Source organism: Ixodes scapularis, unplaced genomic scaffold, assembly GCF_016920785.2.
Source record: "Ixodes scapularis isolate PalLabHiFi unplaced genomic scaffold, ASM1692078v2 PGA_scaffold11__112_contigs__length_91849675, whole genome shotgun sequence".
NCBI classification, from domain to species: domain Eukaryota; kingdom Metazoa; phylum Arthropoda; class Arachnida; order Ixodida; family Ixodidae; genus Ixodes; species Ixodes scapularis.
In genome coordinates this window covers 86471050-86487565 of record NW_024609837.1, presented here as the reverse complement: position 1 = coordinate 86487565, position 16516 = coordinate 86471050, and the positions used below count along the sequence as shown (strand labels likewise).

Here is a 16516-nt window from a genome sequence, read left to right as displayed (position 1 = left end):
TCACAAAAGAAAGTCAAGGAAGTCACACGACGCAACAAAGGGACGATGTAAAATGGTTTGTACACTCACATATTGCACTTGGCTCTCGTCCTGAGGCAGCAGGTCGCACACTCGTGCCCCTTTCTCGCGCGGTTCTCAAACTGCCGATGACAACTTCCGTACTCGAACCTTGAACCGCGAATCCCGCGCCTTTAGGCGCCTATATTCACTTTTCTAAGACTTTTCCCACCATCTGAGGAGCCAATTAGATATCGCTCTTTTTAGACCAATGGGAGCCACGCGGTACAAAACAAACACATACAATACAAAATCCAATTAAGAAAGGACACGTGCATAGACCCCCGAAAACTCCTAAAAACCTTCGCCCTAACTGTCGACCGTCAGCCGGACACCGCTTCAAGGAAAAACCCCTCGTCGAGGTGCAAGAGCAGTACCAAAACTCCTTCTCAAAAAAAAAAAAAAAAAGGCTACAAAACATTGAGGGGCCCCGCTGTGCTCGAGCGAGGCACAGCGCATGGTACGCACCCAGAGCGGGGTCCTCGAGGAACAATTAAGGCTATGTCGTAAATGGGCCCCCTCCCCACCCCCCTATTGCATTCCCTTCCCTTTTTATTTCTTTTTTGTTTTTTTTACAACTTCTCCACGAAGTTTGATATTGATAAACCCGACAGTCAGTAACCTCGCCGACTCCCACCCCCCTCGGAAATTTCAGGGGGGGGGGGGGGGTTCCGCGGCCCCTTCGGCCCCCCCCCCCCTGTGTACGCCACTGGACAGGGGGATATGCTGCCCTAGTATCCGGAGAGATGCCTCACCCTCAAAAGATAACCCAACCCAATGTTGGCACGATTCGCTATTTCTTTTAAGTAAAAGCACCAAAAGATAGCCCACTTCTATTAATTGCAGGGCCCCAGACAATGGTGACCTCAGCAGAAATTATGTTAGTTAGCCAAAACGGGAGATAAGCGAACACTGCTGACTGGGAAGTACAGCACAGCACAGCAGCAGTACAGCAGTCCTTCATCCCTGGAATTGCAAGTCTCGTAGGTCACAGAATCTGAAACTAGCATATTTTCAACTTTATTCTTGATTGCACACTGAAAATAGCCTAGTCCTTACTTTCACTCGATATGCTTTTGATTTTAGGTGGGCTGTTTCTCGGAATAGTACGGTAGTGTTTTCAGGCAGAAATAACAAACAAAAAAAAAAAGAAAGAAGGCAAACATCCGTTCTGTTCTCGCACAACCCGACTCACAAAGACTGGTACGAGAGCTGTCACACAGGGAGAAGACAAGCAAGCCAGTGGTGAAAGAGAGAAAAAAAAACTAGCTAAAAAAGAATAACATTAAAATAAGACTGAAAGGAAAAAATAAAGACAGAAGGAGAGACATTGGGCGAGGCACATCTGCCTAGAGCCGTAGGCAAATCAATGAGGCGAGAAGGAAAGCCTCCCGGCTACCACGGCAACCACGCGCAACAACAAGCCGAGGCTCGCCTAAATCAAGAGCCGACCGGAAGGCTCCTTCCCCCCTCGCACCAACTCCGGCTGTTACAAGCGCGGACCCTGGTTCGAGGCATTGTTCCAATTAACATCCTTTACTGGAAGTCGTTGAATAATGGAATCGATCCCGCATGTCGGCTCCAATGGACTTTTTCTGCCTCCTGGCACGACGCCATAGAAAACATTCCTTTTATGCAGACAATTCAAAGGTCGTCGACGAGGTTTAAAGCGGAGGCTTTTAGACGAGGCGTCGGTACCTTTTTAGAGGGGTACTAAACCACTTTCTGCGATAGCTCATTTACCGTCATAACTCTATCATTGGGTTCCAAGCCTCCCAAGAAACCAAAGATTACATCACGCGAGGCCGACTTCTCTATTAAGACCGGTATCAAATATTGATTACCTCGGAGCTATCGCTGACACCAGATGACGCCATCGGACGAGGAGAAGGGTTTCTCCTCGTCCGATGGTGTCATCTAGTGTCAGCAATACAGGGGTGGAAGCAAGCTTCAGCCTTTTGTAGCAAATCTGGAAGCAGCAAAGATGCACCTTTGGAGCAGTAAAAGTCGAGTTTCGTAGAAGCATAAGTAAATTTCGGAGTTGGTCACCCAGGTCAAACTCGGGGCTACAAGCTCAGATGTGTTTTTCTAAATACAAAAAATATCACAACGAAAAAGCATCTCCGTGTGACGTTACAGAACCGGTTTCAAACATACCCTTTCCTTAAATATATTCCAGCCCATAGCATAAAAAGCAAACAACATAATTGCAATTTATCTGAGTGGCAGCTATTGAGTCCTGGTGGCAGGCTGGTTCCTCATACAGATTTTCAATAGAAGGCATAGTCAACAAAAGAAGTGCAACTTAAGCCTCACGAAAATAAAACGTTGTCTATTTAAAAACCCAAATAACAAGTTCCACGAGTTCAAAACAAAACCATTTCAAGACGAAATAGTATGGTTTGAAATAACCCCAATACTTACTGAGTACAGTTTTCATTATAGGGAAATACAAATGTTCCAAGTCCCTGTTTTGCAAACACAAAGGTATTCCAATACTTAACAGAGTAAAATTTTACCCTAGCTCGTAAAAGTACAAATGCAAAAGTTTTTGAATCTTCAGATACCGTTCCTGCTCACAGATACGTGCTTAATTAGCCCTTACTAGCAAAGACATAACTGACTCAAAATTTAAAAAAAATCTCATTTAGGAGTTTCGTAAAAAAAAAGGTCGCACACAAGACCAGCAAGTAGGACAATAAAACAAAAGTTTTCCCTCACAAGTCAATCACTTGGATGTGTTCTATCTAGCATAACAGTCTAGAGTTTGCGTCGCTCAGCAGGGCATTTCCACTGTTCTCCTTGTCCTCCCACCGGCTTGCTGCTTGTGTGCCAGCACATGCATTCACCATGTATGTCATTTACGAGATAGTTTACGGACGAGGCAACCAATTATTGCGTTTACAACACGAATGAGGAGCGCGGAAGCGGTCTCAGCAAAAGCACACACCCCAAACATGGAAATAAAAACTAATTATGCCACATGCGTGTTTAATTTTGTAGACTAGGAATTGCTTTCCCCAGAGATTAGACGATAGGTGAACACGTGCCAACAGGCTCTTAAATACCTTTATATGACATAAAGTCTTGAAAGAACGCCCACCCAAAATGAAAAAATAAATGGTGTGTGTGTCTGTGTGCACTAGAGTTACATGAAACGAGAACTTTGACTTCAAAGTTTCCTATATTTTCCCTCACCACGGTCTCTGGTTTTAAACATCATATTTAACTATCACCAGCTTGCCTGCACACTCACTGTCTTTTCATTAATGATACCGCACATCGCACACCATGGCAAACTCGCGTTCCACGGTGCGATAAGCATGCGGAAATTCGCTACGAACTCCCTTGTCATGAGTGTGGAAGCAGAATGTGGACGAAGCGCGCTAGCACTTCACAGTGCAATATACACGTAAGAAGCCGCTACAAACTCAAAAACCACGGAAACCAATTTCACGCGTGCAAATCGCAGACAAAAAAAAAATAAAGAAAACGCGGGAATGAGTTAGGAATTTGCATGTCACGAGAATGGATAGCCCACAGATTGCGGAGGCTGCAGATTCGCATGTCACGGTGTGATAAGCACGAGGGGACCCGCAGTGAACACACTCATCACGTACCAACACCGCAAATCGCGCGGTTGATGCGATTAAAAAAACTGGATGGGTGATTTCTCGAGGGCGGGTGTTCATACGAGAGTTTACGGTACACGCAATTTAACGCGTGCGGTATTTCGAATGCATAACACACGGCCAAGCTCAACAACACTGCGCAAAAAGAAAAAAGTAAGTCAACAACGAATCAATGCCCCGGTACTTCTGACAAAGCCACCTTTGCATGTCCGATTTTTGGAGACCAGACACCGACGCGCCGTTGACTTGACAGCATCGATATGGTGGTTTCATAGCATTGGTTCAGAATTACCTAAACGAACATGCGGTAAACCACTTTGGCCAGAAAAAAAAGGAATAAAAAAAATTACTGCAAACGACTTAATTTTTGCGGGGACCTAATTCTCGTGAATTTCGCGGATCGCATACAATTCGCGAAAAATAGGTCCCGCGAACAATTCCGGTAAAATGTAAACACATTGGATTCTATAATGGGATCCCACCGCGTCGCGAAAATCAGAACCCGCGAATTATTCGAAAACTCCAGCTTTGATCTAAAAGGCGAAATATTCAGCCCGCAAAAAATAAGTAGTTTACAGTATATATTTCCCGGCTAGTTCTGGCACAAAATTTGCGCTTGGAAGCAGGATGACGCAGCGAAAGTGGATCGGCGTGCAATTGGCGCAGCGCAATAGCTCCAAGGTAATTGATCATTGCTTGGTGTCAATTTTTATAAAGAAATTGGCAATTGCTTAGAGCCCATAGGTTGAGTTGACCCTCAATACACCGACAAAGAAAAAGGTTTAGCACCCCTTTAAGAGCAATGTTAAAACGACAACCGGACACAAGGGCATCCTCGAGCGCACGTTTGATTTAACTGAGTGTAAAACGCGGTTCATTCATCACTGCTTTCAAGCACAGTTAGCTTTCATAGCTCTACTCGGTCCAGTTGCTCTTCGATAAAATAGTAAGGGTGCAGGCGAGCTGGTGGATGTTAACCATGTTGAATATACCTGAGACTGGGGTAGAAAAGAACAGAAAAGTCAAAGAAACAGAACAGGACAGGACAATGTCCCGTCCCGTTCTCTTTGCTCTTAATTACCTTTTTATTCCTGTTTCACACGTCGCTAATTACAAGAACGCAACTCAAGCATAACAAGCTAGACCAATCTTAGTGGTGTGTCTGGACAGCCATTTTGGAGCAGCCAAAATGTCCACTTTGGAGCAGGCCAGGGAACTTTTGAAGCATAAATGCACACTTCGTTTTTATTCGTACCACTACGAATAATATTGTAAGATTCATGCGTTATCCTACCCGACTAAAAGACAATGTTCGCTATGCCTTCTCCTTTCTATCCAACCACTACAATCAACTGCACGGCAGGTTGGTTCCCTGAAACGCGGAACTAGCTGTTAAGTTGCACAAAGAAACAAGGGGCACGGTAACCAGGTGCTGATTGATGAGGGACAGTATAAACTACCGTAATTGATTACTTTAGGTTTTGAATAAAAAAAATCAACCAAATAGCGGATTCTACTTAAATTAAAATAATTTTGGGCACCCAAATTGATGTTTCATTCAAGCTCTAAAGGTTGTAATAAAGCTGCAATTCTTAATTCAGATTAACAAAAAAAACTTTCGTCGGTCTAGTATAAACATTAATGATACTTTATATGTAGAACTTTGTGATAACAAAAATAGGCATGTCACCAATAAATATGCCTTCTTAGCAACGATTCAGCTGAACATGTTAAGGTTATTCCCCAAACTTCCATCCACTGCTCCAGTGGGCAATTTCCCCACATTTAGACGAAATGTCACGGGATGTGTAACACACCTTGGTGCAGTTAGGTGCATCACTGACTTCACTGGAATCTGTAATACATATTTTTTTGTGACATGAACACTTTTCGACGAGCAATCGAGCCACCAGTGTGTGCATGATTATGACTTTGCTTGCCTCTTCTCTTCTTCCTGCTTTGTACGCATTTTCTCTTTCTATTCCTATGACACTGTACCACTTTTTACGCTTAGTGCTATTTGTGGACACATCAAAATAAAGATTATTATTAGTATTATTTTATTATAAAGCCCCCTTGCATGATGCTGCAACATACCCTATATGCCAATTCAACAATTGTTCAAATCACACATACCCTTGCCACATTTCATAGAGGGCTACAAAATATAAAAATCACCCCATAAAAGGGCTTGAAAATCAGTTTAAAAGAACCTCCATAAGATACTGTACTTCAATTGGGTTTACATTGCATGCATGCCGAATCCACTGTGTACGTGTGAAGAGGCCTTATAGCAGACAAAAAGTTCATCCTTTCAATGGGCGTTGGAACTGTGTGTGTATTGCCCCAATTTCACGTCTTATGCCCATGGTTAACCACAAAATATGATATAAATCGGGAGATATTTTTCCTTTTTCTGTTCAGTGTGTTTCCTCTGCAACGCAGCAGGTTTGATCCCAGAAGAAATTCTGCGGACTCTAACGTAATAGACTGAGGCCAGCAAAGAACTCTGAATGCTGCCACAAAACATGGGGCCCCCCAACACCAGCGTATGCTGGCTGGGTTTTGGAGAACACCCCATCATAACTACCAGCAAAAGTATCCTCTAAAAGAAAGCTCTACAAAAAATATAGCAATAGTAACCGGGTGCACAGACTGATGTTCCTTTTAATTATAACTCTGCCCAGTTGCTGATAAAACTCTGCTCATATTTTTTTTAGATATCTGGGACATACATTAGCCTACTGTGGCAGCCATCTCACCAGCTTTCCCAAAATCTTAATTTGTGCCCCCTATTTTCTAGACCACAGTTGCCATTAAAGACAACATTTAAAAAGCCAAGTTTCCTCCGTAAGAAAGAAGAGCAAGAGCGATGTGATCAGCAAGAGCGATGTGAGCACGGACGCCGGATGGACAAGGCTAGACCCTAAGGAGCTTTGCCCCTAAAAAGAAACCAAGATATTTTACGTTAGTTTTGGAAGAGCACTAGGCTGAAAATCCTGAGACGATGCCAGCATCGTCTCATCTCTAACCATGGACACCTAACAGGGGAAGGCCCGTCGTCAACAATCCTTCGGGGCATTAAATCAGTGTTGCTGTGTTTTTCAGGCACGATTGCATCCAATCCGAGTATGCGATTGTGCTAGCTGCTGCCCTGGTTCACAGTGTGCGCACGTCGCAGGGAGGAAGGAGCCAGTGTTTTTGCAGCAGCGGTGGCTCCGATTCCTCAGATTTCGTGCAAACCTTACACCCAATTAAATTGGCTTACTATGTCTTTGATGTGTCTGTAGATATTACTATGGTTTTATCAACAACTTCTGAATTAAGTGTCGATAAATGGCAAATTAATAGTAAAAAAATAAAGAATGCAGAATGCCCTCTCAATTTCATCAAAGATAAACTCTAGTTATAGCTAAACGAGGGCAACATTATTGTGGTCGTGATGGGCCGACAAGGGACGAGAAGATTCTCGGTGGTCAGCTGCTATGTCGTACTGAGTGAATAGACAAATGAGATATTAGATGCTCATGCAGTGTGATGCTCGTTTGCCAGAGTACGACGACACTGGTTCGTGCTGTAGATGAGAAATTAGGCCGTGAAGTAGGACTGCTAGCCTGGGGTCTCTAACGTGCACCACAGTAGTGATACACGACCGCATGCTGGTGCAATGTTTATTGAGATCGAACCTGGCGTGGATAGAGACCAAGATCCCTGGGTTCTGCAGCAAAACCAGTTACCGCAACATAATGAGCTTACTCCTTATTTTCCCACAATTTGTTTTTGGTTTTAGGTGGGCCATCTCTCGGGATATCACGGTAGTTATTCAATCCGAGCATAGCAATATTAAAAGTTCAAGCTCTCGTAGCTCCGTTCTGGTGGCTGAACCTGTCTAGGTTTGTCATTTTCCTCCCTCTCCCTTTCTGCTGTTGCCACTGCTGCCTATGGGTGAAAAAATTCTCAGCCTGCTTCTGGGTGTGATTCTCTAATAAAAAAAAAGCAGCCTCGTGAACAGTCCAGTGGAAGCTATGTTCTAGGTCAACACGAAAAAAGTTGCAAGTAGATTTCTTTCTGCAAAGCTAGGGTTTTTTGCAATCGAGGACAGCACAAATTCGGGCCTTTTTGCTTTCCTCTTCATCCCCTCCCCCCGTTCCAATTTTGACAAAACCAGCTGGGAACTAACTTTTCGGGGTTCATCGGTATACACTGAAGAACACCAAACTTCCGAACCCCAAACATCAATCTACTTCCATTTCATAGTGCATGAAGGAGGTATTAGCGTTTTGTTCAGATGGGAAGCTCAAATGTGAAACACCGACATTGCTTAAAACTCGTTCCTTCCCCTCAACTACTACTCCATTTTTTTCGTACTATGGTCCGCAGACTATCCCTGCAATCAATTTAAGCGTCTACCTTTTCTGCGATTTCCACATCTCTTGGGGTTCGGGCAAACCAGCTGGCACGAAGAGAGTAACTAAATATCAGTGCGTCCTACTGTAACCGGACGGCGTGGAAACCTCCTCCACCTATGGGGGAGACCCGCAGTGCCGAAAGCGCGCAATATGTGACGTCTTTGGTCCTGGGCTTACTACTGGTCAGAGCCGCTAAAAGCTTCATTTTAGTCGAAATGCAAAACATAAGTGTCGCGAACCGTTTCCATTATGTATGAAAGTAGTTTTTGTTCAGTATTTTAGATCAGAAAAGAAAAAAAAAAACGCAGTTTATAAAGTACGGAAACAAGAAATGATCCGTCGACACACCCGCCACCGAGCAATGAAAAAAGGCGGCACATACTAGAAAGGGGTAGTGGGATAAGACACCGACAAGCGGCGAGCGTAGAAAGGTATTGGGTGTACGCGGCAGCGCTGTGGTCGTATACGAGCTCAAGGATCCGACCGGTTCCGTGTGTTCCAAAAGTTCCGTGTGTTCCAGTGATCTTTACCCCAAGTTTGATGCCGTTTGTGGCCAATGAAGTCTCATGCCGAATTAGTGTTTAATTGCGCAGCAAATGCAATGTGAGCCATCCTGGCTGCCCGCTTCATACAGCCTATCCAGAACATGCTTTAGTGGCGCCCTCTCGAGCCATTGACGTAGTGTGCAGCAGCTGTGAGCGCTCGCTGAGCTCACTGCCCCTCCTCTAGTTCACGGCCACTCATGCAACCAAGGACTTCATGAAGGAGGTCATTTTTTGCTTGTTTTTGTAATTTTAATTTGACTATAACTTAAAATAAAGCAAAATTTGAGAAAAGAAAAGTTTTATTAAGTTACTACGTTCAGTGAGCTCAGGTTCGGTGCAAATTAAAAACCAGTAAAAAAGTCCTTGCAGGGCCCCTTTAAAAGCAGAAATGTTAGCTGATGCAGACTATACAAGGATCTGTCTTTTTTTTGGTAGCTCGTTTACTGCGACAAGACATGGAAGATTTTATGAATAACGGAGCATATTAATGTTGGTTTATATATGATACCAAGCCTCTTTTTGAGCTAATACAGCAGGCATTTGTCAAGGTGTGCTCCATATAACTTTTACGTTCAGAATATGCACGGCATACGGACTATCTAAGCAAAAGCTTTTAATTTTTACCCCAAACTTGTCCCTGTAGACTGTGCACTGGGTGCAGACTACAGTGCGGAAAATATGGCACTCTTCTCCCTACGAACTGAAGGTTGGATGTATCCGAGATGCTGAGTGACACTAACAGACTGTCTCTTGGCAACAGTTTTCTGCTCAATCTCGCCGGAGGTGGCAGAGAAATGCTAACATCCGGAGATAAAACCTAAAAAAAAAAAATATCTGTGACACAGAATGCGTCATTAGCAAGTAGAAATGACATAACAGTGCCTAACAGTGATGTAACACCTCGCTTCCAGCCCCTCCTTTATGGCCCCTTCGTCTCTGTTCTCGAAACCCTGCTTCTTCTGCCGCAGCAACTTTCTTTAGTGACCAATGTCGCCACACCTTCAAAGGATCGCCCCCAACGACCAAAAGGCACACGAGAAACCAAATATTAGTTGTAAAGGCACCACTTGCCAGGTACCTTTAAAGATTTATCCATATTGATGCAAAGGCAAACTGCTCAAAGAATACTTTCAATAGTATCAATAGTTAAGAGTAGCCTTTATAGACGATAACCTTACCCTCAGTCTCGTAACTTGGCAAATGGCAAAGGCCCAGCGTGCCAATCGGCACTTTGGAGAGAGACATTCGACTATACTTCGTCCCACCATTAGAACATTCCGAGAGATGCCCCACACCCAAAAGATAACCCACAAGTATGTTTTGCATGCTTCACTATTTTTTAAGAAACACCAAAAGATAGCCCACTTCTAGAAATTGTATGGCCCTGGCCAATGGCAGAACCGGCAGAAATGGCGTAACTTAGCCGCGGTGGGGGATAAGCGAACACTGCTGACTGGGAAGGACAGTCGACTTTGGTTCCCTACGGTTGCAAGTTGCGCAGGTCACAAAATCTAAAACTAGCATTTTTTTCAACTTCGCCCCCGTCGCTCCCATTGGCTAGAGGGGTCATAGCATTCCCTCTCTGGCAACTTGAGGTGAAACGAAGTATGGCCATTCGTCGCCAATCTCATCCTCCTTCTCAAATTTTTAAAGCATCACCCGAGGTTTCCTTCGCGTGGCCGAGTCCAAAGGTGGCGTCTCGCGCGTGTCGGCATCTCCGGAAGTGTTCCCAGAACAGGCGCCAGCAATCAGCGCCATCCTCGAAACGCCAAAGAAGCTAAATGCTCGGCAAAACCTTGAGGCAAGTTTGGGCACCCGTCTATCCATCCGGTAGGTCCTTCGACCAATCCGGCAGGTCGCCCGGCACCGAGAATGGATCCCTAGTGGTTCATTCTGTTCCTAGAGAAAGCGTTCTCATTGCATGATGGAGAAGTTTCTAGAGAGAAGACATCTAATAACCGTAAACAGTACTCATTCTAACCTTTTCAAACAGGCAGACACGGGACAATGACACGGAGAAACCTATGGCTGTTTCCACACGAAACCGACACCAAAACTGTAGTTCTTTGGGTATTCACGAGATGGCGCAACATTCTCCCGCAAACAAAATTTTGGCAGGGCCGAAACCATCCATCGCAGGTGATGGACGGCCTGTGGTCGTGGTTCGGAAAGAGTTAACCTGTCGCCAATTATAGTTCAATGGGCTACGGATGCACACACTGCGTACAACATTTAAAAAAGAGACGACCGTTCCGCACGCTCTGAACTTTGTCCACGGCTCAGTGAGCGACATATAGACAAAGACAAATATTGCATAAGGTCTGCAGGTGCCTTCCGGAACACGGCTAAGCGAGCTGGACGGAACGAGAAGGAAGACCTTCGGTTGCCCCACCCTCGACATCAGCTTCCTACCTTCGATGACGCTTCGGCGTCTCGCAGGCTTCGAGCGTGCACACGCAGCCAGGGCACGACGGAAGGCAACAAATGTGCATTGGAGGCCGGGCATTCGAAAGAGACGTCGCGCCACTCCAGTTTAGTCGGTGACTGTTGGCGATTTTCTTCGCACATTTAGAACCTACCTTCGCAGCTTCGTCTTTAAACCGCTGGTGATGCGGCTACCTTACTCGTTTGAGAAGGCTGGCGAGTGAACCTGCTGCGACAGCGTTCTGTCCTAGCCACCGTTAATTTCGCATAAGTAGCAAACGGCAGGAAAGACAGAGCCGCCAAGCACGCTCGAGTCAGTGGCATAGACAGGAAATATTTTCAGAGGGGGGGGGGGGCTGGAGTGGCTGGGATATCCAAGACTTGAGGTGCAGAGGGGGAGGGTTGGCTCAGTTTCGTGTGGGGACTGAAGCCCCATAAGCCTCCCCCTTGGCTATGCCACTGGCTCGAGCGCCCTCAATGTCTGTGCTCCCATTTCCGAACAGAATGCAACGTGCCGGATCGAGTTGCTTCGAAGTTTTCTAATAGACTTCTCTGCGGGGCCGGCGAAAAGCGGAGGCACGGCGCTATTTGAGCGGGGAAAGCGACCAATGTAGCAGAAAATGCGAGTGCCGCCGCGCCAAGCGATGCCCCCCGCGCAGAGGCGCCTTGATCGGCGTCACAAAGAAGTCCACTCACCATCACCGGTACCTTCCATGGACGGCCTGACTCCGCGCAATGATGCTCCTGCAAAAACAGAGCGGCAAAGCTTGGAGACGAGCCACCTGTTCCACGGGGCACACTCCCGGGGGGGGGGGGGGGGGGGGAAGCATTAGTATTGAACAGGGGAAAGGAGGGCCACGTCGTGGTTGCCACGGGAGATGGCTGCCAAAACATTGCGCGCGCGCGCCTTTCCCTCCCCTCTTGCAATATTCACCGCCTCTCGCAAAACCAATTGGGACAGCGCTCTGCTCTATTTACAGACTCTAAGAAATTGCGCGTGCAGCTCGACTACTCGGCCTTTTATGCGGCGCTTGTAGCCACCTCCTCCGTCGCTTTCGCACCCTCCATTACAAAGAGGGCCCCCGCCCACTTCTTTTCCTGCCGTTAATAGAGCCACCCAGGGGCGCCTGGGTACACCCAAGACACCTCTCTTTTTGTTGGAGTAATGACACCTGGCTGCTTCGGCTTTAGGTGTCCCTCCATTACATTTTTCTCCTTTCTTTTCTGGGGGAGGAGGGACACTGCTAATTCCCATACAAGCAGAATTACAAACACAAGTATGTGGCCACTCTGTACCCCAATATTCCCTAATCCTTTCGCTTCGTGACAGTCTCACAATTGCCTGGTCACTGCAACTTGGTCTTTCCTTTATTCACCACCAGAGCTCATGGGGCAAGTTAAATCTGAACCAACGTGCGCACATGCATGAGAAAGAGACTAAGGTTTTGTAGGCCTCGTGTCAAAAGTGCTCTGCACACAAGCTATTTTGCGAGGTTACCTAGTCTTTCACAATCGTGCCTTTGGCCACAATACACACAGCTTACGAGATAGAACCACTGCCCTGACATCTGCCTGAAAGCAAAGATCAGAGAACTGATTATCAGGCTGCGAGTCAACCTATAACCAGTGTTCATGCAAAAAAAAAAAAAAATAAAATAAAAAAAAAGGAAAAAAATGGTTGCAGTCAGCAAAGGCTTCTGTAGTGCAGGGCACCACTGGTGCACAAAGAGAGGTTTACACTCTCTTGAAGAACATCTTAGGTATCCTCCACATCTCGAGAAACGGCGTAAGCAATTTGTAGCTTAATTTTCCCAAAGATTTATAAGCCAAAGAATGTGAAATTAAAAAACTAATGCACTCCCACTTAAAAAAAAAAAAAATAAAAGATCTATAAAGAAAAAAAAAAAAAAGAAAAACGAGAGAGCGGCAGCAACTGGACACAGCCGCGTAGCCTTCCCAGTTTTCTTCTGGCTTCGCCGCACGGAGCCGGTGCACGGCGGAAAGCACCCTCTACAGGGGGAAGCCACCCGTTCCCACCGATTTGAGTCACGCCGTATGCTCATTAAAATCAGAACGAAAACGAAAGTAACGAAGTGCCATTTTCAGACAAATTACTTTCCGTGCACGAATAGCCTCCAAACTAACATGCGTTCAGTTTCGAAAAACCGGGAAAAAAAATTATACAAAAAAAAAAAAGATAAATAGAGCAACACTTGTTAGCAGTCGGAAACAATCGCGTCACAACAACGGCCGGTTGCTATGGCTGGCGCGCCGTCACGTGACGAACGACCGGCCGCGAAGCCGGCACCATCGCCGGCGCACTTTCGCCTCCATCAAAAAACGAAAAAGAAAAAAAGAAAGAAACAAAAAAACGCACCGCAGTACAAAACTGCGTCGCACTGACTAATGCCACCTGTGTGCAATTGCATATGCACACAGCGCGTTGCTAAGGTGACGGATTTCGGTGATGCTTGCCTAGTGTGTGCGCAACTCGAGCTCAAAAATATTACGATTCACGCTTAAAACTCGAGCTCAAAAAAGAAAGAAAAAAAGAAAAGAGAAGGGACCCGGCGCCTGAGTGTTCTACACGAAGACTCGTTTAACTTCTAGAAATAAGAGTTGTGGCGCAGGCTAGCTGGTGAACGTTTAACTTCCTCGCTTTCTGGACATAAGGCAGAATAATGAGATGCGCGAGTCCGCGCATCTCATTATAACTCCTCAGACAATCAGATTACGGCATGCAACCTTAAAACACCAATCACAAAGCCGCAAGCGTCAACCGTCAGTGACTAAGTAGTACAAGTAACGAGTACTCGTGAAATCCCACAATTAAAACTACCAATTTTTTCCCCTACTTTGTAATATTGTGCTTAAAACCACGAACGCACAAACATTTCTTTAATTCGGTTTACTTTTTTTTTTACGCCACTTGAAAATTATGTGGCGTGTAATTTTAATAAGTATCATTATTAACGCAACACGCCCGCGCGTGTTATCTACGGGTTCTGTGAGGATTTCAATGCGTCGCTCTTCTGAGCAAAACCGTTTTAGATGGAAGCTATTTTTTTTTATTATTATTATTTCGTTGCTTTCGCATACCACTTGGAAATTCATGCCAAAACGCCCGGACGGGGCAAGAAAAAAAAAAATGCAGCCGCGGAAGGGGGAAAAAAATGTTTTCGATACCGTTGCCCGGGGCAACGCGACCTGTTGTCCCGGTGGCCGGCGCGGGGCGGCGCCACCATCGACCGGAAGTCGCACGCATCAAACACAAACCCGGTGCGTACGCCGGGTGGCGCGCTCCCCAACGAAACACGCCAACCGACGCGAGTATTATTGTGTCGTGTGTGGCCGCGAGAGATCTCGGCTTATCTTAATTACGACCGAAAAACCTAAAAGGAAAAAAGAACGTCAGGAGAAACAAAAGAGCGTCTTCATTGCAAAATCGCGTGACGCGCGGAGAAACAAAAAGACGCCCGCTCCAATTCGAAAGTTGTTCGGACAGAAGCAGATATTAATCAGCGTTCGAAAAGCAAGCCACGAAGTCAACGCTGTGAGCTGTTTCTGCCGTGGAAGCAAACCCCAATATCGATCTCGAGCTAATAAAAACAACGAGAAAAGACCGCCGGCGTCCCGGTGTAGGTAAACAGCGCTTCCTTGGGCTCTTCTTGATTCCGTTCGGCTTTTATTTATTTGTTTATTTATTTCCCCCCCCCCCCCCCCCCCCCCCCCCCACGACGCACTGTAAAAATGCCGCCTTCTGTCTATCGAAAACGTCGATGGATCCCATCTCTCTTAAAAACTTATTGAACGGGGACGGCGGGCGAGCCAGCGCGTCGCCCCACCTATCTGTTGGCACGGCCGGGTGCCGACTTCACCGCACGACACAGGTGTTATGCAGGAAAGAGCGTACCTGAAACACACTTCGACCCTTAAAAAAAAAGGAGGATATTGTGATGTGCAAGCATCGAGCTACTTGACTCGGGTAATGAGAAATAGCTTTTATGCGAGGAAATAAAAGTCGCACTTGGTATATATATATAAAAAAAAAATGGAGAGAGGAGAGCAAGAAACAGTTCAATATTTCTTTTCAGCGGCGAGATTGCTGCTTGTCCACTAGGAAACTCGTGAAAGTAATGAGTTTTGCAAACACAAGCGGGGTTGCCGCTTCCTTTTCTTTATTTGTTTTAATTTCGACCATTTACGCCAACAAACTTCCTGACATTTTTTTTTTCACAAATTAGTTTTTGAGGTAATGTTATAATGCCACCCAAATTCGTCAAACTCCACCCACTTAATAATAACTTTCGCTAGGACCTAAATTTCGTGATTTTAGCGATCAGGAAAATATTGCAAAACATTGAGCCTGCAAACGTATCAGCCCCCTAAACTGCAAATTTTGTACCCGCCATATATTCCCATAACTTGCGCTTCGCAAAATATTGACCCTGGAAAATAAGTTGTTTAAAGCGTGTCTATATATATATATATATATATATATATATATATATATATATATATATAACAAAAGCGACCACCACCTAGAAAGGTGGTGGGTCTAGAATACTAGACACCACATGCACGAGAGGTAATATGCTACGTAAAAAAAACACAGTGATAATTTGAAGTTTATGGGAAAGCGCTACTGATAAGCAGGGTTCAACTTTGTGAAACAAAATCTGATAAAATCCGAAAACAATAAAAACACTCACCGGCAATAAAATTTCCTTCAGCTCAAATTTATCCGTTGAAGTTCCGAACTTCAATGCAAGAAAAATACAACAAAAAAACGCAGTATTCTACAAATAACAGTGGTCTTGGGGAGAGGCCTTTATATGCGGAAAGCAAGTCGTCTGCTTCTTGGTCAGAAGTTGCGGCGACGTCCGAACGAGGCCGAGCTCGGATCGGCTTTCACTGAAAGGATTGTGGGTAGACATCAAGGCTAGATGCCTCCATGTCTACCCACTATTTTTTCAATCAGCCAATAGGAGCTTGGTACGCTGACTTCATCGCAACCCCTGTGAAAGCAGATGAACTTGCCCTCTGCATCGACAAAAGGGGGGTTTGCCAAATTTGCATAGATTGACGAGCATGTTGGTTGAGTTGAGGAACACCGAAAGACAAATGTGGGACGAAGGACGATGTACAATTTCCTTCAACTAGCAACAGTACAATAGAGTTACGGCGATTCGTTTTCGGAATCACATAGAATCGGATTCACACCGTGGGTGTGATTCTTGAAAAGATCTCCGAGGCTTTATCGTACTCTTGCTAGTTAAAAGGAATTGTAAGTCTTCCCTCGTCCTTTCTCTTTCGGTGTCGCTCACCAGATTTATTTGTTCCAGTTTTGTTCGGAACAATGGGTCATTGTAATTTTCTGTGACGACAGAAGCAACTGTTCCAGTTCCCAGTTTGGACTTCTTAGAGAAAGGTTTCACTCATAAAAGTG

The 16516-nt window shown here is 45.4% G+C and overlaps 1 protein-coding gene across 4 annotated transcripts in view; it reads right to left on the bottom strand.

Annotated features, from left to right (window-relative positions):
* Window positions 1–16516, bottom strand: part of LOC8024135 (heterogeneous nuclear ribonucleoprotein K) — a 42471-nt gene that overhangs the window by 24424 nt on the left and 1531 nt on the right. For all 4 annotated transcript variants that reach the window (XM_040211464.2, XM_040211465.2, XM_029984967.3 and 1 more), the window contains exon 2: window positions 11764–11811. In XM_040211464.2, coding sequence (XP_040067398.1) covers window positions 11764–11782 — 19 coding nt within the window. In that variant the 5' untranslated portion in view covers window positions 11783–11811. The remainder of the gene's footprint in view (window positions 1–11763; window positions 11812–16516) is intronic.